The sequence below is a fragment of the Chelonoidis abingdonii genome, chromosome 8, assembly GCF_003597395.2.
Source record: "Chelonoidis abingdonii isolate Lonesome George chromosome 8, CheloAbing_2.0, whole genome shotgun sequence".
NCBI classification, from domain to species: Eukaryota; Metazoa; Chordata; order Testudines; family Testudinidae; genus Chelonoidis; species Chelonoidis abingdonii.
In genome coordinates, this window is record NC_133776.1 from 44,018,965 (window position 1) to 44,043,932 (window position 24,968).

The following is a 24,968-nucleotide window of genomic DNA, read 5'->3' on the forward strand; positions in this document are numbered from 1 at the left end:
CCGTCCGGAGGCCAATACCGTCGATTTGCGGCCACACTAACCCTAATCCAATATGGTAATACCGATTTTAGCGCTCTCGTTGGGGAGGAGTACAGAAACCGATTTAAAGAGCCCTTTATATCGATATAAAAGGCCTCGTAGTGTGGATGGGTGCGCCGTTAAATTGGTTTAACGCTGCTAAAATCGGTTTAAACGCGTAGTGTAGACCAGGCCTCAGCCTTGCTCTTCTTTCCTCGTGTACCTTTACTTTCTTCATTTACTCTCTGGCTTTACTCTTTCATTGTTTCTTTGCTTCTCCCAACTCAAGCTATTTTTTTTTCTTCTGCAAAATTCGAAGCATTTTTATCTTGCTACAGGGATACTTTGCAGAGATCAGAATTCCATTTTGCATTATGTGCTAGAGCAGGGGTGGGCAAACTTTTTGGCCTGAGGGCCACATTGGGGTTGCAAAACTGCATGGAGGGCTGGACAGGGAATGCTGTGCCTTCCCAAACAGCCTGGCCTCCACCCCCTTCCACTTCCCACTCCATGACTACCCCCCTCAAAACCCCAACCCATCCAACCCCCCTGCTCCTTGTCCCCTGACTGCCCCAGCCTCATCCACATCCCCGCCCCCTGACAGGCCCCCTGGGACTCCATCCCCATCCAATGCCCCCTGTTCCCGTCCTCTGACTGCCCCCCCTCGAGCCATTCAACTGCCCCCTGTTCCCTGACTGCCCTCGGGACCTCCGCTGCCCAGAGCACTGCCCACACGGTGGCATGGCTCTGTGGGGGAGGGGAGACAGCGGGAGAGGGGCCAGAGGCTAGCTTCCCTGGCTGGGAGCTCAGGGGCTGGGTAGGACAGTCCCATGGGCCGTAGTTTGCCACCTCTGTGCTAGAGAGAGCAGCCTGTTATACTGTTCCTCTCACAGGGCAAGTCTACTATCGCTGCACTGTGAAAAGGCAAATGAGGGAAATTTGCCCAGTTCAATTGTTTTTCACGTTAAAACACTCTCTTTAAGTTTGAGTTTTATATGCTTTGATCCTTCTGAATCCTCTCCAAATGCTCAGACTCCAGCTCATCCTCTCCAAGAGGGAACTTGCTGAGTAAGCTGTGGATGCATTCTCTCTTACAGGAACCTGGCACTTGTTTGAAGTAATTCACCCATAAGTGTTAACATTTTTCTTGGCTGTTGTTGCTCGAGTTTTAGTAGCAGGACCATCATTTTTTTTTTTCCACCCTCACTCTCTCTGCATCATGACCGTGAGCACTAATATTGAGCAAGGTGTGTTTTGTCAAGGCCGTTGCCATGTAGCATGTTTTTCCCACCTTAGCATTGCTGGTAGAGATCCCTTAACTTCCTTATAAATGTAATTGTTTGGTTTTGAATAGTCACTGCTTTGAACTGCTCACTCTGTGATGGGAGAGAGCTTAAATTTTCTTCAACTTCCTTACTCTCTTGATGAAGAAGCAGTGCAGAACTGATTATGCACTGATCCCACAGCGTTGGGAGTTGGCAATGTATTGCGAAGTTGTATGTGTTGTGCAAGCGAGGAAAACAAATTTAGGTTAGCTTCTCCTCGAGGTGCTGGGGGATTGCAGTTCATCTGACACCACTCACATTCTTGTCTTTGCAGCTATCCCTGTAATAATACTAAAAAAGTAGAAAATCTGTCTGATCCATGTCATCTGGGAATTAATTGTGCAGTGAAGTTGTATAAAAATGAGGTTAACAGCATAAGGTCAGATTATTTGCTGACTGGCATGGTAGAGGTGGGACTATCAAAGCCGGTGACAGTTCCCTAATTCTCTGGCCAGCTGTTTTCCTGGAGACAAGTTAGTGCAGCCTAGAGGCTGCTCTAACATACACCAGATAGTAACTGTCCTTCTTTTCTTCCTGACATGCCCCTCTGCACTCGAGGTTGTGGGGAGGATGGTGTAGGAACTGGCAACGCTGTCTCTACATCTCATTTGGCCTATGCTATACCAATGGAATTTCCAGCTAGAAACTGGCAGGCTCCCTGAGCAGAACAAAGGGAACAGAGTGAGGCAGAGAATCTGCCACACTGACTTGAACTAAGATAGAGGGCTGCTATTCAGGCCTGTAAAGGTTTTGCCCAGGAAGACCACTTTTGCCTTTGGGGAAGGAAGATCTATGGGTTCAAGGCTTGGGATCATTCTACTGCAGTTCAGTAGTGGACGAAGGGGAGGGGATTGGTCTCAAGTCAAAGTCAAAATGCTTTTCATTTCTCTGGTGGGGAAGAAGGGAATTTGGACAGCTCTTACTGTGGCTTGTTTAGCCCAATCTGCTTTTCAAGCTGCCTTCTGATCACAGCCTGATTGCATGAAGCATGAAGACTTGCAGGACTTAAGACTTCGAAAGCAGATTGGGCTGAACAAGACTTTTAAAATAAGCACCTTGTGCTGGATCCCACATAGAAGGTTCCTGGGTTTGACGTTCCATGGACATATTGGTCATCTCTGCAATAAATTCTGCTACTCCTGATGTAGCCATCTAGCTCAATCAACTTCAGGTGACATTGTAGTTGGTACCCTACACCAGCCATACAAAAGAAGCAGCAACTCCTCTGTTTGCATGGCTAATCATCCACCTACCTACCGTTTGGTAAATCTCACCTTTTCCCTTTGGATTTGTAATGGATTTTGAAGTTAACATGACATTTTTCATAAAACAAGATTGTAAACAACATGTGAGAGAATATAAAATGCTGGCACGTACTTGTCAGTAGGATTTTGGTCATTCTTCTGCACAACCAGCCCTGGAGCACGGAGCATAATTTATTTTGTCTAGGTTCTAGATACAAAAAGGGGCTAGATTTTTATTAAAAAATAATAATAATAAATCTCGTATTGCCCTACAAGTTGTAACACTCTTAGATCAACCAAAGTCAGTCCTTTTTTAAGTGCTTAGGATCAGTTATTATTTCTGTTGAGAGATTCCATCCCTTCCTTCTCACAAATAAAGTGTGTGCACAGTTCCAATCTGTATTATCTGCTTGTTTAGCTGGAATGTAGCTTTACATTCTTCCTTTTGGAAATCTGAGCACCTCTAAACCTGCCTGTCAGTTTTCATCCCCCTGGTTCAGGATTCTAAGTGTCCTTATGTCCTCTATCTTAATGTTCTAGAGATTTTTTTGGGGGGTGGGAAGGGGGCGATTGGTGGTCATACAAGATCAGAATATTGGTCCATCAGGTCAAATATCCAAAAGCGGCCAAAGCCAGCTGCTTCACAGGAAAGTGCTAAAGTCCCTGAAGTGGGAAATTGAATAATCTATACTTAGGGAAAGTTTATTCCGACCTCTGTCAGAGATTGACTAATGCCCTGAAGCATGAGTTTATTTCCTTTCCAAACTCTTTTCTCTTTTGTTCCAAGCCCCATGTACCTTGAGTGTGTGTTAAAGGTGTGTTGGAATATGATTCATGGGAGTTAGGATAATGTTTTGAACACAGATGGTTGATAAAATCATTGCACCCCTATCATTAAGCGGTATCCCTGTCCTCTCTTTTATTTACTCCAAGGACTGTCCCTGAGAAATTCAGCTCTTCAGTTGATTTTCATATTTAAAAGGAACTTGTGCACAAATATGGGAGAAATGCACTTACATTTATCCGGCATTTTATTTCATAGCTTCTAGTTATATAATTTTCCTGTTTGCTTTGTTGTTGAGACTTATCACAAATAATAAAAAAGGCGAATCCCTAGAAATCTGTCCAGCTTACTGAGAGTAATGTGTGTGTACATGTGTACATATATATAGGAAAAGGTATGAAATGTGCCCTTGTTATCCCTACTGAAATGATATTGTCACATAAGGTTCCCAGAATACCCATGTGAGATTACCTTGAAAGACCCTGATGTGCATTTATTAGCTATGCTTCATATTACCATGCGTGGGCTTTAAACAACATGTCGTTGCTCTTCCGATAGCCTCCTACCTCATCTGACTAATGTTTTTGTTCTTTCTTTTTGCAGGAAGAGGAGCAGTCTCCCCCAGTGCAAACAAGGAGATTATCTCTCAGTGGGTTATGCTACTTGACTGTGGGCCTCATTGTTTTGCTCCTGGGCCTTGGTTTTGCATCCATGTATGTCTACAGATATTTCTTCATTACCCAGGTACTATACAATCTGAAAATTCCAGTTCTCCTGCCTTCCTCCCCAAATAAATTTAAGCAGCCCGCAACACCTGCCTCATTTATTTAAAAAAACAAACAAAGAAACTTTTTTATGGTAGCACCTATCTGTCCCAACCTAGATCAAGGCCCCATTGCACTGGGCACTGCACAGACGCACAATAAGAGACAGTCCCTGCTTTGAAGAGTACATGAAAACTTTTCAAAACCAATAGAACTTTTTCTTGCAGCATAAAACATTAACACAATTTCTCTTTGATTTTTCTGTACTATGTCACAATATAACTGGCTTTGTTTAAGCTATCCATATCCATGTCTTCTGATTAGCAGTTACATTTGATATAGCCCATTGCATCATTCAGTACACACAAAGCAGGAGCAGTACATGTCTTTTATACACGAAGTTGCTTTAAGATTATGTTCAAAATTGAGACTGATTTGCAGCAGGTAGATACACATGCATTTGTCTGCATGTGATTTTGCATGTGCAAAGTAGATGCATAGGCAAATATATGAAGCTAGTCTGGGCTTATCTGTAAGGCACATGGCTTTTGCTGATTCCTGTTGGGCTGTGTGTGTGCGTTCACACCTACAAATGCACTTACTTGGGTGGACGCAAAATAAGCATGGCTCTATACAATCTGACCTGTATACGGAATAGCAGGAATACACAGTCCAGAAGCCTTTTGTTTTTCCAGGGTATATGTAAATAGCTTGTCACTTCTATGTCACAAACATAAGTTTACTGGTCTTAGTCATAACCCATTTTTAAAGTGTGTTTTTCTAGGAGGGAGCAGAATGGGTTGGAAAGAGCACAGATCTTAAGAGACACTTTCTTTGTGATCTGTGTGTACGGCACCTAGCACAATGGGACTCGGGTTTCTGGCCCTACTGCAGTACACATAGTAAATACTACCACTAAAGCACAATAGGAAATGCTATTGGAAAATCAGTGTGGGTTTTCCATGAAGCCTGCAGGAGTTAAGTGAATTGAGTGCCTTCTGTTAGGTGCCTCCTTCCTAGTCTAAGTGCACAGCAGTTAAACAGCAGCTTTCAATACACTTCAGAGAATATACACGTGAGGGCCCCTTTAAAAATGCATCTGGGGCGGGTAGGGGGGAGTTGTTTTCTGTTACGTATGTCAGATTGCCCTCAACTCTAGAAAGAGATTGGTGTATTATTTATATTACAGTAATGCCTAGGGACCCCATTGTGCCATGCACTTTATAGATACATAATGAGAGAGACAGTGCCTACCTCAAAGAGCTTAAATCTAAATAGACATGGGAACCAGGGACAGACATGTGAAATGACTTGGTCAAGATCTCTCAGCAGGGTAGTGACAGAACTTGGATTAGAACTCAGACCTCTGGAGTCTCAGTTGGGTGCTCTAACCACTTGGCAACACTGCATCCCAATATAATTCTATTTAATATGAAAGCTGGGATCTTTCTGAAACTTCTTGAATGTTCAGCTCCTCTATATTGTGGCGGGTAAGTAGTGTTATCTAATGATTCCATAGAAATGTTTGAGGATGACGAATTAATCATATTCTTTTGTTGAAAATGTGACTTGTAAAATATAGCGTTTGCTGACTTTTAGGATCTTTAGGACTTTTAGGATGGTGTGCTGGGTGGGCCAACCAGAATTCAGTTGCTTTGGGGAAGGAGGGAATGTAGCTTATTTACAGTTTACAGTTCTAGGGCAAAACCTGCCAGCTCTTTCAATCTTGACTTGAAAATTTCTACCCCATTGGTGGCCACTTGTTGCTGCTTGGTGGTAGTGCCCTGATGTACTAAGTACTTTCCAAATATACAAGAAGGGATGGCCCCTGCCCTGAGGAGTCACAGTCAATGAATGAGACAGACAAGTAAATGGAAGTCAGGGAAGAGGAACAACAAAGGGATTTTTCTGTACAAATCATCTAGTCATTGTAGGTAGCATATTCAAAGTGGGATTTTGAGAAAGAGATATTAAAAGTTGAGGGAGTAGAGCCTTGTGGATAATTCAGGTGAGTCAGACCACACATAGGATGTGGCATGGAAGAAAGGACAGAGGTGATTGCTCAGGAGACAGCAATGGCTGGGTAAGGGTTAGAAGCTCGACAAGGCAGGGTGAGGGGAAGTTGCAGTAGATTAGTGCCCCAGACCCAGATTCAGATTCCCACTCGGGTCACAATCTAAGTTGTCCATATAAAATAAGAAGCCAGATCTGTGTGTGATTGATGGTTTCTGCTCAAAGAAGACTCAAGATTGAAGTGCATTGATGGGGCTCTTGTGGGGCATTCTGTGCTTGTGCTGAAGCAGAAAGGAGGACTTCCCCTCCCCCAACCATTTTCATTAGCACTGAATTCACATACTTTGTTTAAAAAAGAAAAATCCCTTGCCCTTATTTTAAGGGGCAGTGTGCATAGCTTTCTTGCTAGCTGAATTTCTAGCCAAAAATACATCCAGTCATAGTTGTATAAGGGCTTTGTGATGAGGCCTGCTGTCTATTGAACAGCTATTGCCAAATTAATTCTCTGAGGACTGCAGCATCTGTGTGTCCAGCTTTTATCCACTCAGCAATTTAGTCTTCTGTATGCTCCCTTGCTCAATACGTTTCCTTGCTGCAAAATTAATTTTTAATCTTCATTTTCAGGTATACAAATAAGTTATTTCCACCTGTCTTTATAAGTGAGCTTTAAACCCCGTGACAAATTTCTGACCATTTTTTCACATCTTACCCATAGACACAGTTGCTGGGGTTATTTTTACGTCAGGATTGGTTTACAAAAAGCCTGATGTCACATAACATTTAAGCTGACCATTGACTGGGTGATGGACAACATCCAGAATTGCTGCTATCTGAACAACAGGAGGTGATCTGCTTGCTGAATAGCACTAAGTGTAAGATGATCCATTCAAGGCTTTACATTGGACATCTTCATTGTGTGCTGCATGCAGGAGCGGCTCTAGGTATTTTGCCACCCCAAGCACGGCAGGCAGACTGCTTTCGGTGGCTTGCCTGCAGGAGGTCCCCGGTTCCGTGGATTCGGCGGTGCGCCTGCAGGAGGTCCACCGAAGCTGCGGGACCAGCGGACCCTCCGCAGGCATGCCGCCGAAGGCAACCTGCCTGCTGCCCTTGCGGCGACCAGTGGAGCGCCCCCCGCTCCCAGCTTGCCGCCCCAGGCGCGCGCTTGGCATGTTGGTGCCTGGAGCCGCCCCTGGCTGCATTGCAAAAGCAAAGGATAGTTTATATCCAATAACAGAGAGAAGCCCATTGAACATTGACAGTGGTGCTTCCTGGCATCAAGGCTGTGTATGCAAGGTCTCAGGTGGTTTCAGTTTGCCCATCTGGTCATGGTGATCAGACATCCTTTTATCCTACTTTTGTTTTTATATGCCATGGGTTAATGAACAAACAGGGTCCAGTGGTGCCTGTTTGTAATGAATTTAGGTAGAGTGAAACCATGTCTACAGTGAAGTTGAAAATTCCTAATGGTTTTGGTGCATTGCAGTGTGCAAAGTGCAAGTCCAGTTAGATTGATCCTCTCTGCTTATGTTCTATGGAGGAAGATAACACTGCTGTAAACTGTTCCATTTGGGTTTGTATGATGGGTGGGAGGGCTCTGGTGCTTCTATAGGACTAGAAAACAGCTACTAATGAGGGGTGTTTTTGCACTTCAGTGACCTGACTAATAAAACACATTGACAGACTTGTTCCTGAATGTTCTCAGCTACATGTTCTCTGAAACAAGCTTAGTAGTGTTTCTTTGTGCCCTCCTTCAGTGCCATGCAAAGCATTGTTTCTTGATGAGATTTGTCATGGGGTTTTGTGTATGTTCCATCTCCACTTTGTTCTAGTTTCCACAGCTTCCCCGGGAGAGCGTGTTCCACTGTGGGGTCCTCTTCGAAGACTCTCTCTACTCACCATTTAAGGAGCAGTTGGAGTTGCATGAGGATGTGAAGATTTACATTGAGGAGAACTATGAGCAGATCAACATCCCAGTGCCCCAGTTTGGGGGGAGTGACCCTGCAGATATAATCCACGATTTCCAGCGGGTGAGGAATTTCTGTAGGCAATGTTTTTTTGTTAGTATTGTTAAAACATAAGAGCTGCCATACCAACACTGACTAATCATCCACCAGACTCCTTCCCCTGACTGTGGGAAATGGCAGGAGTTTAGAGGAAGGCACAGAAAATATTAATCACCTAATTGTGTAATGCTAAACCATGCAGGAAATTTGTTCCTGATCATTAATGTTCCTAATCATCTGCTGGTAATCGTGTTATGCCCTGAAGAATAAGAAGTGATATTGTTCCCACGTATGACCTTATGTGAAATGTCCCAAGCTGTTTGGTTCAATGTCCTGAGCACTGAGTTCCATGGACTAATTTGGTGCTCAAAATAATTTATTATCTTTCATATTTTTACTTTTGATGTTATGAGTTTGAGTGCATAACTCAGCTTTGGTTTCTGAATGCACCTTTAAGACTTAAGTATAGCATCATGACCATATTCATAGGAGCTGCACACTCTGGATTCTTGTCTAAGTGCCTCTAGGTTCTGTTGGAGTTCTAAGAACCCCCAATATTTCCATTGCTTTACCTGCTGAAGGTACTGTCACAACCACCAACTTTTCAGCTGAGTATTACTGGGCAGGAATCCTTCAAGTCTGTTGGCATCAGTTCATAATTGACCAGAGGTTCCTGTCAAGTGTTGGATTGCATAGCCTCTTTCTTGAGGTTTAAGTGAGTCAATTCTGCTTTACTCCCAACCCCAGTAGCACAGATAACACATAACTGGACATTGAATATGTATCTCACATAAGGCTGTGCAAAACCACCGCTGTTAAACGAGTCAGATGACTAGATTGTACAGATGAGGTCTCTCTAAATCCCATAAATTCAGTGATGATCCAGTTCACTAACCTCCCACATACAGTATATAAGGCTAACTCTTTGAAAGTGTTTGCTTCAGCTGTGCCCTGCTTGAGTATGTAGATCAAACCACAGTGTAGAGAGAGACCAAATAAAGACGTGTTCTGTGGAGTAATGGGAGAAGTCAGGCTTAGGAATGGTCTGGGATCAACGAGTCCCTCTGATATTCATGTTTTTATGTAAGTACTGCTCAAATAGCTAATGCAGCAGGTGGTATGGTAGCTGCACAAGCAGTGATGTCAAATATCTGAAGTTTAATGACTTGGTATAAACCCAGGCTGCTCACACACTCACCTGCATTCCACTAGTGTGTGTAATAGCATAACAGACCACAAGGATGTGCTGAGTTTTCTTCACAGAATTCCTAGTTTTGCAGTGTTCAAAATAACCCTTGTATAGTAACAACAGATCCTCAATTCCCCTTTGCCATCCTTTCCTTGTATTGTATCTTCAGCTTCCTTCTGGTGACTGTTACAATGAGAGGGACTGTTGCCCTTCCTAAAACTCACAGTTACTGTTTTCGTGGCTGTGTGTGTTGGCAGTGTGTTGCGAGTTTGTTTTAATTCCCTTCTACCTAAATGGTGACTTAATTCAAGGAGCAACTTCCTGAACAACTCAAGGGATAAAGGGCAAGATCCTCAGTGGGTGTAAATCACTGTAGGTCCATTGATGTCATTAGAGCTTTGCTTTACCATAGCTTGAGGATCTGATCCATAAGTGTCCTGAGGAACATAATGACATTGACATCTGTTTTTTTCTATGCATAACATTTATCTGAGTTTGTGTAGTCCATAGTATCCTACTGCTACCCATCTCGACCCCCCTCTTCACCCACATATGCATGCACTTAAATTCTGCCTTAAGAAGAAGAAGCTGGGAAATTCTTTTCTACCTCATTGGTTTGCTGCACTTTTTGCTGAAGCTTTAAATAAATAGTAACTGCTCATGGAGATAAGGTGCTTTTTGATGGCATGGAAGATACTGTTTTAGTAAACCCCACAGAAGCTAGTGTTGCCTAAATTTAATATGTTTGTTGTATACCTGAACCAAGCTTCTGTGCTCTTTATTGGTGAATGCTCAAGTGCATTGCTAAACAGGGGTACGTGTAAGCACATATTTAAAGTTACGCATGTGCGTAAGGGCTTTATTGCTGGATATTACAGAAGGGAAGAGTAGTTAGGGGTTGGCAGGGCTGTGAACAGATAAGATATATAGAGAGGCAAAAACTTAATGTCTATTTTAAGTAACATTTTTCTAGATAACTTGAATCTGGGGCTTTGCCCCAAAGGGGATCACTGTGGTAAGTGGGTGTTTTTTTGTTCTTGTTTTTAAAATAGTATCAATTTAGTCTTTAATGGATCCTATTGGTGGATGATGCCACTACTCCACCCCATTTTGTAGGGTTTTGTAATTTTTAGTTCACTCTCCCTTTGGACTAATCAGAAAGATCTCTCTGTTTTGGATCTAGGGGTTGACTGCCTATCATGACATAGCCCTGGATAAATGCTATGTCATTGAACTCAACACCACTATTGTGATGCCACCTCGCAATCTCTGGGAATTGCTGGTTAACATGAAGGTATGCTGTTTTTTAATAGACTTCTGTTGAGTTAGCTCCTGTGCGTCAATTAGAATTTTCCCTTGAAAAGAAACTGCTGTATCTGTGAAAACAGGCGTCAGATATGACTATATTTCTGTGTACAGTTACGGTTTCAGAGTTTAACTGAAACCTTATTTTTTTGAAGACAGTGTGGTAACTCAGGCATGTATAAATTTGTATAAGATTATTTTTATCCCCCCCTACTTAGGTTTGTATCTGTTAAGAGTAGAGAGGAAATGCTCTGATACTCTTTATGGATTATATAATTGTAGCAGATTTCAAGGACAGTTTAGTTTGTTTCCCTATTATATTCTCTTATCACTAAATGTAACCAGTCCCAAGGGTAGAAAAAAACTAGAAAAGACAAGCTTACGTATGTTGATAAGAGTCTAAGGAAAAGGAGGACCCAGGATTGTTGACTGCATAACAAAACAATAGAGAAACAGAAAAGCTAATATTAAATCTAGTCAACGAAAATGCCAAATTACATTACATATAGCTAAATTACAGAGGCAGCAACATACTTTTTCTTACAGGAGATTAAAGGTCTTACATTCAAGATGTGAGTGAAACTATATGCAAATTGGATATCTGTTTGTAAAACTCTGTTTTAGCTGAATAATCAGTCATTTGCCCGGATAAATGTTTGACTTGTATGTGCATTTGCACATGTGTATCTTTAAAATGATGCCCTACATGTGTTTTAAGTATAGATGTAGTTTTGCCCAGCTTTAAACCCTTCCCTTTTGGGTGAGCACCTGTGTTGGTGACCTGTTGGATTGATAAATGTTAAAACGCCCCCTCCCTTCCAGGAAGCTCATTCTTTTTCAAAATCCTTACTGAGGGAACTGGATGACTCAGGTTGGTCCTGGGGCAGACGGCCTTTTACATCTGGTCTGCTGATTTGAATCCAGCCTCACAGGATAGGCTAGGATTGAATGGGCAAAGAGATGAAATTATCATTCTGTGTCCTCTCTGTTTGTCTCTCCAGGTCAGTTTGTGTAGATTGAGAGAGAGAGAAAATCTAAGAATCCTCATCTAGTTAGAGGAGGGGAACTGAAATGTCTGTGGCAAAGTACCCCTGCCATGCTGCAGTGATCAATCTAGATGAGCCAACAAAGAACCTGTCAGTCCAAGTGGTTCCATATTGAAAGCTTCAGAATAGCTGCATCTTCTGATGTTCTGTTTTTCCTACAGCGAGATGCTTAAAACCGTGTCTTTGTCTTTTCTCTTATAAGCAGCCCTTTGAAAAGAAATGGGTAACAATGTCATGACCTCATAATTAAGTCGTAGGATTGAGGAACAATGGTGCTCAATTGTTTTAGCTTCCACAAATAACTAAATCTAAAGACTGAAGAAACTAGATTGACTGTCTCTTTCCCACACATTGGGGACAAGAGGAATTCTGCTCTCCATCCTTGTATACTAACATGATAGTTGTGCCAGTAATTGAACCCGTCATGCAGTCTCTTTCTCTTCCTCTAATGCAGGTGAATCAATAACCTAACTTTTTTATAGAACTGTTGTGTTAGCATATAAGAACTTCCACTAAATGACTGATACTGCAGTATTGCAAGAGAGTTTTATTGATCCAGTAAACTGTGCCAGTCCTACAGCACAGCACTGTGTTAAGATGACCTGTTTCCCGTTCATTCTCTAAGGAGAGAACCAGTTTTTTGGCCAGTGGTAATTAAAGGCCTAGGATCTGAAAACTCGCTATCGCTGCTTGATTTTTTTCTGACTACATTTAAATTGGCCTCTATCAGGTTTGTAGAAGTAAGGGTTGATGGCAAGCAGAGGATTTGTTAAGAAGAGTTAATGTAGACTGTATGAAGGACTTAAGTGAAGGGTCACCATGAATGAAAAATTAATCTTCAAATAAAGGCACAGTTAACTTTGACTCTGTGTTCTGAAGCTCCCAAGCAAATTTTCCTCCTGATCTCTTATATTGTCAATATAGCTGTCTCACAAATACCTGATCATTCCTCAATATGATATCATGGCTGTCTCTAAAAATATATACAAACACATGTATGATTTTTCTCTATGACTATTGTGAAGGAAAATTGATAGATACTAGATGGATCCTTCTCCTTTCCAGGAGTTTGAAGGCCTACCATTATACTGCAAAGTGCAATTTATAAAGATGGTGTGTATGGGGTGAGCTGTCAGAAATGATTTGAAATGGTCACTGTCTAAAGCCATCAGACCAGGAAATAGATACAGTTATCCTGGATATTCTAAAGAAATCAAGGTGTGGGAAGCAACATGGAAGACCGATCAAGCTTTTGAGGTGTGCTCAGTGTCTGAGCAGTGTTTCTTTTTGACTTTTAAAATGAATTTAAAATGTAGGCCTTGATCTAGATTGAGGCTTGGGGGCAATTATGCCCCAAATTTTTCTTGAATAATAGCTTAAGATTCTGTATCGTAATATTTTAATGATACCAGTATTTATCATAACCCCCCTCCGGCCCCAACACACATTTATTTATAGCCTTCCATTCATTTTGCACCCTTGATCCTTCTGTATACCCCAGACACAAACCATCTGGTTTCTGATGCTTTTGGTCAGTTTCCCACAATGAAGTGGGAACTACTATTGGGTGGATGGGATGTATAAAATCCAGGCAAATGGAGCTTCAGACCTAAAATATTTTGATACATCAGTTTCAAAAAAAGAGAGCTCTTTCTGATGAGCTATGAAGAGGCAGTTCTGTTTGTTTTCCTGAAAGGGGGTGTAGCTTTATTATATCCTTTTGTATGGGTTTGTTGTTTGTTTTATTATAGTAGATGTATAGCTTTTGTGACAAAGTTCCTCCTCTACCTTGGTGGGTCCTGCGCTTATTGGCGGATTTTTTCACCTCAGTGATCTTCCCCTCTTGCGGAACCCACAGTTTGGGTCAGCTCCTCCTGTGTCTGATCAGGAGTTGGGAGGTTTGGGGGGAACCCGGGCCCGCCATCTACTCCGGGTTCCAGCCCAGGGCCCTGTGGATCGCAGCTGTCTATAGTGCCTCCTGTAACAGCTGCATGACAAGCTACAACTCCCTGGGCTACTTCCCCATGGCCTCCCAAACACCTCTTTATCCTCACACAAGGACCTTCCCTGGTGTCTGATAACGCTTGTCCTCTCAATCCTCCAGCAGTACACTCTTTCACTCTCAGCTCCTGGCCTTCTTGCTCCACGAGCTCCTCACACCACGCTCCCTTCTCTGGCTCCTCCCTGCTGACTGGAGTGAGCTCCTTTTTAAACCCAGGGCCTGATTAGCCTGCCTTGATTGCTGCAGGTGTTCTATTAAAAGTACTATCTCTGCCTTCTAGAAAGGTCTTAATGGGCTCAGGTGCCTTGATTAACCTGGAGCAACTGCCATTTGGTTAACCAAGGTACTAGGGATTTGTTTAGCCTGGGCTAACATACCTGTTTCTCAGTACTTTACGTAGCCATCTGGCCTTGCCCCATCAACACTTTCATTAGGGTATTTTTGGCAGTAATGCAAGGAACATACATGCCACATCCTGTATGAGCTAATCAGGTTGCATACATACATTTGTGACCTTAGACTTAGATAAGTTACCTGCCAATTGCGCTTCAGAGGGCCACCACAAAGAACATGGAATAACCACCGCAACCTGGTTCAGGTGAGAGAGAACAGATATGAGAAGGAGCTAATTGTCATTAATATGTATGAATATGCCATTTTATGGATTATAGTGCCCCAATATTATGTGGTGAGGAAATCAAGTTTGGATATGGAACGAGCACAGAGTGCTGAGGCTCTATAAGAGGGGCAAGCCACCATGTTGAGTGTTCAGTTTTAGCCAGGTTTTCTGGTTTTTTCTGTAGCTTTCTAGCTCTTTGACTTCTCCGAGTTTTCATCTTCCACTTGAGAATGAGGAACCTGGACTGTCAGACTCTTTTGGCAGGCCAGAGACGCAGGTTAGTCCTTTTGTTTCTTACCACCAGATTTCAAGGAAGGGTGTGACTAGTTAACTACTTGGAATTTATATAATAAATAATACCACCGTACCTCTAGAACAATACTATTCCTTTTCCATTCTGGTTGATTTGTTTCCATTTGATACTATTCCATTTATGTCAGTCTCAATAAACAGATAAAGTTAAGGGTTAATGTCTCTCTTACCTGTAAAGGGTTAGAAGCTCAGTAACCTGGCTGACGCCTGACCAGAGGACCAACAGGGGGACAAGATACTTTCAAATCTCGGTGGAGGGAAGTCCTTTGTTTGTCTTTTTTTGTTGTTGTTGTTTCGCTCTTGGACTGAGAGGGATGGGACATAATCCAGGCTCTCCAAATCTTTCTGAATCGGTCTCTCATGTTTCAAACTTGTAAGTAATTAGCCAGGCAAAGTGTGTTAGTCTTATGTTTGTTTTCTCAACTTGTAAATGTTTCTTTTTGCTGGAAGGATTTTACCTCTGTTTGCTGTAACTTTGGAACCTAAGGGGGGAGGGGGGGGCTCTGATCTGTAGGAATCTGATTACCCTGTAAAGCATTTTCCATCCTGATTTTACAGAGATAATTTTTACCTTTTCTTTCTTTAATTAAAAGCTTTCTTTTTAAGAAACTGATTTTTTCTTGTTTTAAAATCCAAGGGGATTGGATCTGGACTCACCAGGGATTGGTGGGGGAAAGGAGGCTGGATGGTTAAATTCTCCTTGTTTTAAGATCCAAGGGGATTGGATCTGGACTCACCAGGGATTGGTGGGGGAAAGGAGGGAGATGGTAAATTTCTCGTTGTTTTAAGATCCAAGGGGTTTGGATCTGTGTTCACCAGGGAATTGGTGAAGTCCCTCAAGGCAATCCAGGGAGAGGACGAAGTTTTGGGGGGAACAGAGAGTGCCCCAGACACTGGAATTCTGGGTGGTGGCAGTGTATACCAGATCTAAGCTAGTAATTAGGCTTAGAAGTGTCCATGCAGATTCCCACATTTGTACCCATAAGTTCAGAGTGGGGAAAGAAACCTTGACAGTCAGTAAAAGTCTTTAAGGCTGTATTTTGTTTTCAGTGTCCTTGTCATACATACTGAGGGTCCTTGCAAAACTCTGTTCTGGGACAAGATCTGATCAGATCGATTGGCGAGCCCATTATCTTTATTACAAAATACAATAATATTAATCCGCTAAAAATCAGGCAGCAGGAGCTCAGATTGGATTATCAAATTGATTTTATTTAATTTTTGGAAAAAAATGTAATTTCAGAAAGGGACATACCTGCCTCAGACATACATAATCCAAGAGGAGATGATCGTTACAGAGCATGTCAATGACATGGAGCAACTTGGCTCCTTTATCTACCGCCTGTGCAGCGGCAAAGAGACTTACAGGCTGAAGCGGAGGACTGCTAGGAGACGTAAGATCCTTGTGGTGCTTGATTGTATTAACCCTGTTTTCCACTGTTTCACAACTGCTGTGATTGACTCATGGTGATGAGAGGTATAGACTCTTTGCGAATAGCCGCAAGCTTTTCAAAACTTTCCCACTGTTGCAAACACCTGTGCATCTCCACCCCTATTAGTGACATTGGAAGCTCCAGTGTAATTGTGTACTGGCAGCTGCAGGAATTTTTACCAGTGTGTGTATTAGCCTAATAGAGAGATTGACAAAATGCCTGTTAGAGCCAGCTGTCCATTTACACCTTCTGGGTCTGAACTAGTATTAGCAATGCATCCCTAATACAAACCCACTTCAGTGGTAGCTATTGAGAGCAGATAAAATATGCAAATAGACTTTAACTGAGCCCTACCCTGGAGTTTACACCTCTAATAAAATAGTGAGACTGAAGAAGTGGTGAATAGGGAGCACTAGGCATTGTCTGTGTTGGGATTTATTCCAGAATAGGTATTCCTGATTAACTATTCCACTTTGGAAGTGGTTTAAGCTAATTTGGAGTAAGGCATACTGATCCCAGAATAAAAGTGTCTGCACACCAAATTAGTCAGGAATAGTTAATCTGCTTTAAAATCACACCCAACCTTATTCTGGATTTATTTTCAGGTATAGACAAGCCCTTAGACTATTTTAGTCCCTAAGGCAATGTGAAGAAATTCATCTGTGAATGCCTTATATTCAAAGCTAATGTAGCCAGAAAAGCTTTTTAACCCCAGCATTTTTAACTTACTCAGGGCTTGGCTGCATTCGAAACTCCAAAGCACTGCTATGGGAGCGCTCCCGCGGCCGTGCTTTGAAGTGCGAGTGTGGTCGTGGTGCCAGCGCTGGGAGAGAGCTCTCTCAGCACTGCAGGTACTCCACCTCCCTGAGGGGATTAGCTTACTGCGCTGGGAGTCACGCTCCCAGCGCTGGGGCACTGTTTACACTGGCGCTTTACAGCGCTGTAACTTGCTGCTATCTGGAGGGTGTTTTTTCACACTCCTGAGCGAGAAAGTTACAGTGCTGTAAAATGCCAGTGTAGCCAAGGCCTCACAATCCAAAGTCCTTATTCTCCTACAATTGTAATATATGTTTGATTGATTGGATCAGATTAGATTTTTGACAGGCAGGGAAAGAGGAGGGTTGCAAGCCTTTTAGCATGTTGGTTAGAATCTCCATAGCTGGAGGCTCCATTTATTCCAGGGAGTCTCAGCTTGGTTCTTCCCTCATCTCCTCGTTAAAATATTTGTTTGACATCTTCTTTTGGAACAAAATATACTCATCACTTCCTGCTTCCTATCTCTCTTAATTTACTGCACCAACAAGGGTAAATGGGAACTGTTATGATACTTTGATTCTAGAAATGCTGATAGATATAGATACAAAAATAGGTAATCACATGCTTTGTTGCAGCAGTGTGGAATAGCTGGCATGCAAAGCTATAATGGAAAATAGCTTCTGCAGTGCAGAAAACTGTTAAGGTATTAGGGATGCTGGAGTGTACAATATTTGTTTTCTGAAGAGACTCATACTTACTCCAGAACAGTTGAATAAACGGAAACTTAAACTGGGGTGGCAGTTATTTAAGCACCCATTAGCTTCATTGGATGCCCTGTCATACTATCTCTTCTGAGTCATACTATCTCCTGATTTTTGAGCTAATATTAAGAAGCTGTTCACTGAAATCAACTTTTCCACACTACTCCCTATCACTTTCCCCGGCTATTCTAGTGAATGAACTGGGTAGTAAGGGCTTCACTCCGGTGCAGGGATTTAACTGATAAAAACAGATACTACACTTGACCAGAGCTCTAAGGAGCTGAGAAGCGATTCCACTGACTTGGTTCTCATGGCAGGATTGTGGGCTGGTTATTACCAATCTGTTTTCCAGGGGAAGTGAATTTGCAGGGCTTTCCTTGTTGCTATACAGTTATATTTCGGGATGCTAGAGTCGTTTGCGTCTCATCTGATTTTTTTTTTTTTCTGCCCCATCCCAGACACACCTACATAATGCAACCATCCTAACTTGGCTTTTGTTTTTGGTCTCTTTTAGGTATCAATCGACGTGAGGCTGGAAACTGTAATCACATTCACCACTTTGAAAACACTTTTGTGGTTGAAACTGTTATCTGCAAAAAGTCATGAAGCAGCTCTTCAGATATAACCCTCCTCTGCTTTGCTTGCACAAATGGATGTCCTTAGAAGTGATAATCTGTCTTACTTTTTCACTCTGTCCCCTGCTTGGGCAGCACTAACTTCTCAGATCCCTTGTGATTATACATTGGATTCTATTGTCTCTGTACTGTATGTACTACTTACCTGGGACTCTTTGATGGGCTTAAATTTACACAGTAAACCAAAATGCAACTCAGAATAGACTCAGCCATTTGTGAACACAGCAGGACAGGAATCTCATCATGGAAGATGCGTGCTCCAGGAAGTGTGGGGATGGAAATGGAGGGTAAGAAATAGCCTGCAGTGTAGAAATGTTTCAATCTGCTGGAATCCGTAGGTGATTTCATGCAGACATCATATTGGCACAGAAAAGCCAAAGTAAAATAATGCCATTAAAGGTGGGTTACCTTTTTACTGTAGTAACTAGCAGAATGCTGTTAGATGCAGTAAGAATATAGGTCTGAGGTTTGCAAATGCTGCATCTAGGGAAGTTCTGCACATAGAGAATTTCTGCCAAACTAATTAATTACCCTTAGTGTAAATTCTTGTTCTAAGTCATTCAGTGAACGTGCCTGCTAAGAGCCTATTTCACAAACACCAAATGGAGTCTTTACACACTCCTTGTGCATATTGCTCTGAAATTATCTCACAGTGTACTTTTCTGAGCAAGGACTATCTGATTCTGTACCCGTTGACCATTCTGTGCACCTCAGCTGATTTGCAGGTGGGGGTAGAGTGGGGAGGGGGAGGGTGAATTCTGGAAGGAGCCAAAGGCAAAAAAGAGTGACTAAATTGAATTGAGACTGATTCAAGCGTCATTGGTTCATGGCCACAAAGAAGTGAATGGAACACAAGTATATACCCCAGCACAAATAATGGGCCCAACTTTGGATGACTATTGGTAGCACATTGTGATATTTTCACCAGGAGGACACTGTTCTTCAGCAGTTAGCCCAACATATTGAGCACAGACATTTATCTTTTTATACTGAACAGACAGGCCTTCACTTTCCATGTATTTTCCTGAAGTAAATAAAGGGGCTGAGCCTCAGCTGGTGTAAACTGTCATCACTCCATTGCAGTCCCTTTAACTGGTCCTTGAAGTCAATGGAACTGTGAAACTTTACACCGGCTAAGAATCTGCCCCATACAGTTCTAACTACTGCAATCCATATTTTTTTTAAAAAAGATTCCAGGCCTATTTTCTGTCTGAATGTCTCCATTGGTCTCACACTATCAGAGGCTTGTGGTCCTATCCCATTTCACATGTCCCTTCTCTGTCTGACAGTCTGAGCTATGGGGTACTCCTCTTCTTCCTGGGACGTGGAGGCAGACCAGCTGATTGGTTGTATGCTAGGGGCAAGGAACAGCCCTTCACTGGAATTCAGCAGAGTTCTCTGCCTCCACTTCTATGCAAGTGGCATGTTAAGGGAGTCTGCTTGTTTGGGGACTTTGAAGATCTTAATGTACTAGTTAAGCAGCTTTTTCAATGGTGGTTTATTTACATTCATTTTCCTTACTTTAATCTGCCGGGATCTTTAATGTTCCCTGGCCCTTCTTACAAGCACAAGCAGTGACCCCAGCTTCAGAGCTTGTAGAAGTAGCAGCATCAGCGTGAACAGTCTCTGTTTTTTGAGAGAGTTCTCTTGTGTAGTGTGAAACAGTCCTCCTTTTGTAGCATCACAAGCACTTATCTGGGCTATTTTTATGCCAATAAGTATTGTCTAGCCATGTACAATCTTGCAGAATTAACTGGCATGTTAAGAGACCACTCAACACCTATATTTAAAATGCTGAACTACAAATGTGATGGAATCCTTGCATAGACATTGAAATAAGACCAAGATTTGGTTGATCAATATACTGCATAGAAATAGTGTGAACTGAACTGCATGTCTATTGATCAGCGAAAAGAAAAAAATTGTAGTCTGACTATGTATTTTTCCCTCTGCTCCATAAATATAGGTAAGTAGGCCCTTGAAACGCAGACAGGTTTTTGTTTTTGCTTGTGTGAATGGAGTGAATTTCAAATTAGCACCGTCTTTTTAAATGGTTTCCAGCAAATCTGGACTTGTTCCCCATCTGTTGAAATGAGCTTGATGTTTTAGAAAGAGGAAAGATAAAGTAAAAGCAAGTACAATCATTAACTCAGCAGAACCAAAAAAAGCGATGTTTTGTGATAGACAGCTTTAAAGTAGTAATGCTGTGACTTAATTATATGAAACCAAAAGCAGAAGTTTTAGGCAAGCATGCAGCACAACGGTAATTTGTCTGTCCTGAGATATTGAGTGTTATTTTTTATATAAACCTATGAAAGGAATTGTTAAATTTTAACCTATCAGAATGCAGACTTTTTAGGCTTACTCTAATGTTTAAGTTTATGGAAAATGAAAAGTCCTGTACAATTCACACAGCTTAGTAAGGTATGTTTCTCCCAACACCAGTAGGGTATGTGCTTTATGTATAATTAAATTTTCAAAAAACAAAATTCTATCTCTTTTGTCCTAACCCTACTTTGCAAAGTGGATCACTAATGAATATTGGGACTGGGGGAGGGAAATGAGCAGATATCAGTTTGCTTGATGCAAATACAGCAAACTGGTAAATTTAAGCCCTGCATTTATTTTTGCTTTTAGGAATCTCAGCTAACCTGCACTCAGGTGGAAATATAAACTTTTTTTCCTCTTCCTTCTGTTTCTGCATGTTTTAACTGGTCATTAAATATGCTAACTATGTGCAATCCGTGAACTTAAGAACAAGGCCTTAGTTCTTTAGCGTGAACTAAAGTAATCACAGTTCATAGGATCAAAACAGCAGTTGTCTAGTAACAAAACTTAAAATGCTTTGTATATTTTGTCTGTTAGAGAAATCTGACCTGTTAATAAAATCTTTTACCTCTGATTTCTTAGTTGTTTTTTTATTTAAAGGGTTGGGTGGTTTTGTGATGCTGTTGTTTGAGAGGTACCAAATTGTTAGCTACGGAAACTGAAACCACCTGCACCTCTACCCTGATAAATGCGACCCGATAGAACACAAATTTGGATATAACACGATAAAGCAGCAGGGAGCCCCGGGCCCTTTTATAGCGCCACCCGAGCCCGGCTGGTTTACCACTTTATATCCAAATTCATGTGGAGCCCCGGGCCCTTTAAATCACTGCCCAAACGCCGGTGCCAGAGCTCTGAGAGTGATTTAAAGGGCCCAGGGCTCCCTGCAGTGGCTGAAGCACCGGGCCCTTTAAATCCACGCAGGGGAAGCTGGTCTAGGTTGGCATGGCGTACCGGACCAAACCCAATATAACACGGTCTCACCTATAAGGCAGTGAGATTTTTTGGCTCCTGAGGACCACGTTATATCGAATAGAGGTGTATTTTGTCCCAGAACAGATCAAGCACTGGTATAGCAGCTTCCCACTGCTGCTATCTATATGCCACCCTCCTTAGTTTGGAAGGGTGACTGAGAAATACAGTTACCAGTGGGGTAAGAGCGAAGGTAGGAGCTCAGTTGGCTCTGTCTGACATTTAGGGAGCACCTGACAAAGGATGACAAAGGGTAGCCCAGAAGAGCAGGGAAAGAAGAGAAGCTGAGTATCGTGGAGTAGCAACCAATTATGTCTCCCTGATAGTATGCCCCAGCCTTAGGGGCTACTCTAACTTGTGCCAGCTGGGGATAGCTAGAATAGAAAATTACTCTAGCTCACTTTCCCATCTCCAGCTCCTGGAGCTGCAAGGTGAGTGGCATAGAACTTGGTTGTACTGGCTCTGTGTATACCTGCTGGTGACTTTACCAAGGGAATCCTCAACAATGGGACTTGCAGGTATTTTCTTCTCCCTTCTTCCTGCTTGTGTAGTGCACTGGGACAACAACAGAGCAGAGGATCTGCCTCAAGTGTTGATTGTGGCCAACAGACTTGTCTGTAATGTTTGTCCTCATGCTTGGACACTGCTACTCTGGCTCTCTAATCATTCTTATTGCTCTTCTCTGAACTCTATCCAATTTACCCCCTGAATGAGGTGTCCAGAATTGTACTTCACTATGTTGTTCCTCTTTCTAAATCAAAATTCTGATCAATTTTTGAAGTACTGTAGTTGATTTTTTTTTATTCTCTTCCATTTAGATTCTTTTACTCTGCTCCTCACTAGGTTATTCACTATAACTATGAGAGTTCATAGAAAAGATGTATCTTGTAACAACTGCAGTCTCCAAAACTAAGGCTAAAATGTTATACTTTTACAAAGTTGACTTTCTAGCATTCCTCTGGATGAAGCTTTCTACTGCATTCCTTTGCGGTCAGACGACAGGAAATTCCTGCAGTTCTGAAAAAGAGAATGATTAGTGGAAGTTGAAGTCTGGGCTGTGCGCTGTAATGAGAAATTTTACGGCAAATATCAATCTATTGCCCTAAGGTGAATATTGACTGAGGAGAAGTGGAGGTCAATATTTATATCTTGGGACAATAAATCTCAATATTGACCAAAATAAGAAATGAGTATGTTCTAATTGTTTTCATAGCATCTGGAAGTCTCTCCATTCTGGCCTTTATTTTCTTAAATCTTATGGTTGGCAGAATAACATTTGAAGGATAAAGGAAGACATTTTGGAAAATCCTATTACAATGGACTTTTAATGAGTCTGTCGAGAATATGAGAGAGTATATAATTCACAAGACAACTACTTCAACAAATTCAACCATTTTGCTCAAAGAATATGAGCAAGCAAATCCCAATGTCTGAATTTATTTCCACAAATGCATTTTTGAATGTAGTTCTCTGTACAAGTTAGAAATGTTGCAAATTTGAATTGTTGCTTAGTTGCGATAGATCAGATGAGTTACATGGTTGCACAGGGTGAGCTTCAATGTTCACTCTCATCCAAACATTCCTGCCTGCGAAGTGGACCAGAAAACAAACACAGAAAGAAGGTGCGAATATGGCCAAAGGGAATGATCAGATGAATATCCATAGATTTTTAAACAGCAATGAGTTGTCCCTCTGTGGTCTGGGAGCAGAGATTTTACCAGGCTCATAACTTTGTGGAGATGGTCTGTGCCCCTTTCCATACAGGGTAGGGGAAGAAGTACTCCATTGCTTGAGCCTAAGACACATAGGGTCCAGCACAGGATTGCTCTCATCTCATTAAACCATCAAATGTATTTATGGGGAACCCCCTTCTTCCACCAAGTGGTGAATGGAAAGGTAGGGGAAATCCAATTGCAGGAAGTCCTGCGGAGCCTGGGAAGGAAAAATCAATTTGATGAGGAGGCTGCCAGGAGGAAAAGAATCAATTTTCAGGAGACTGAGAAGACATATACAGTGTGGGGGCAGGGAGTCACAAAGGATGGATTGAGTGAGCATTTGGGTTGAGTGGGGACCAGACTATGGATTGATGGGCCTGGCAGGGTGGAGCATATGCTGAAGGCCAGAGAAGTGCTGGAGGGTGGGGGGTGCTGATTTGAAGGCAGTGGTTTGAGATGGAGTAGAGCAGTGGTTCTCAAACTTTTGTACTGATGACCCCTTTCACACAGCAAGTCTCTGAGTATGACCACCCTTATAAATTAAAACACTTTAAAAAAAATTTAACATTATTATAAATGCTGGAGGTGAAGCAGGGTTTGGGACGGAGGCTTGTGACCCCCCCTACATGTAATAACCTCATGACTTCCTGAGGCATCTTGACCCCCAGTTTGAGAACACCTGGAGTAGAGCATCTGTTGAATGGTGGAACTGGGGGAAGGGCAAAGAATGGGCCAAATCTAGAGGGCGGATTGTAGGCTGAGGGGGAGGACAGAGTAGGGGGCTGTCTCAGGCAGAACTTCATTGGAGGATCTGGGGAGCCTGACAATTATTCAGATGGGTGGAAGGAGGGAACTGAATGATGGGCATAGAGCTGGGACTGGGAAGACTGCAGGGAAAGAAGATGGATTGGAGAGTTGAAGAGAGAAGCTAGATTGTGTTCATGTGGTGGGGGGAAGTGAATGGAGAGGCTTGTGGAGAAAACAATGGATTTGAGGACAAAATTAGTTGGGGCAGAAGACTACTGAGGTTGAAAGGACAAAAAATGGATGAAAGACGAGGTGGATGGATTGGACCTGGGGGTCCTGGATGGCTTGGTGGGGTTGGGGGTAGATTTGATGGGGAGGGGGAGGAGAAGGCAAGAGAATAATAAGTGGTAAGGGCAGAAGGTAAGAGATTATTGAAGATAGAGGGGAAAGAAAATATAGGTAGAGAGCAGGACAGATGATGGACCATGGGGCATTGAAGGGCATGAAGTGAAAAGAATGGGGCAGATGGGGTAAGGGGAATTTGGGAAAATGGTTTCATTGGACTGGGGCCCATGGGTGAAGAGAGCTGGGGATGATGAAGGCTGTACTGTGTGAGAAGGGAGAGAAAGATGCAGGACAGAAAATTGGGAAGGGAGCAAATAAAAGAGATTTACCAAACAAATGTAGTGTTACAGTTTGGGTGCCTTAACTGAGCATTTCCCTACCATAACATGTTTTATTTTGTTTTAAATGTTACCTTACTCATGAGTTTGGGGATCACTAGCATCACTATAATGTGTTACTGACACATGTTCGCCTTAACTCCAGTTTAGAATAGCTGATTATCTGGGAATGTGAGCAGATGAAAGGTAATACACAGGGATTTTGACTGGGGTTACACAGGGAAGCTATCAATGTACATTCCAGAAGCTTTCCCAAAGTGAAAAGTCAGTTGTGGCCAGAATAGCTTCTGTGCCTGGAATGGGAAATGAGGTCC

The 24,968-nt window shown here is 42.3% G+C and overlaps 1 protein-coding gene across 3 annotated transcripts in view; it reads left to right on the top strand.

Annotated features, from left to right (window-relative positions):
* ITM2C (integral membrane protein 2C) overlaps nt 1–21,111 on the top strand; it is a 51,783-nt gene extending 30,672 nt beyond the window's left edge. Inside the window, exons 2-6 of one of the 3 annotated variants that reach the window (XM_032771268.2) lie at nt 3,975–4,115; nt 7,978–8,175; nt 10,524–10,634; nt 15,868–16,018; nt 18,089–21,111. In XM_032771268.2, coding sequence (XP_032627159.1) covers nt 3,975–4,115; nt 7,978–8,175; nt 10,524–10,634; nt 15,868–16,018; nt 18,089–18,180 — 693 coding nt within the window. In that variant the 3' untranslated portion in view covers nt 18,181–21,111. The remainder of the gene's footprint in view (nt 1–3,974; nt 4,116–7,977; nt 8,176–10,523; nt 10,635–15,867; nt 16,019–18,088) is intronic. The other 2 variants (XM_032771276.2, XM_032771285.2) reach the window with 2 other exon arrangements.
* The last annotated feature ends 3,857 nt before the right edge of the window (nt 21,112–24,968 follow it).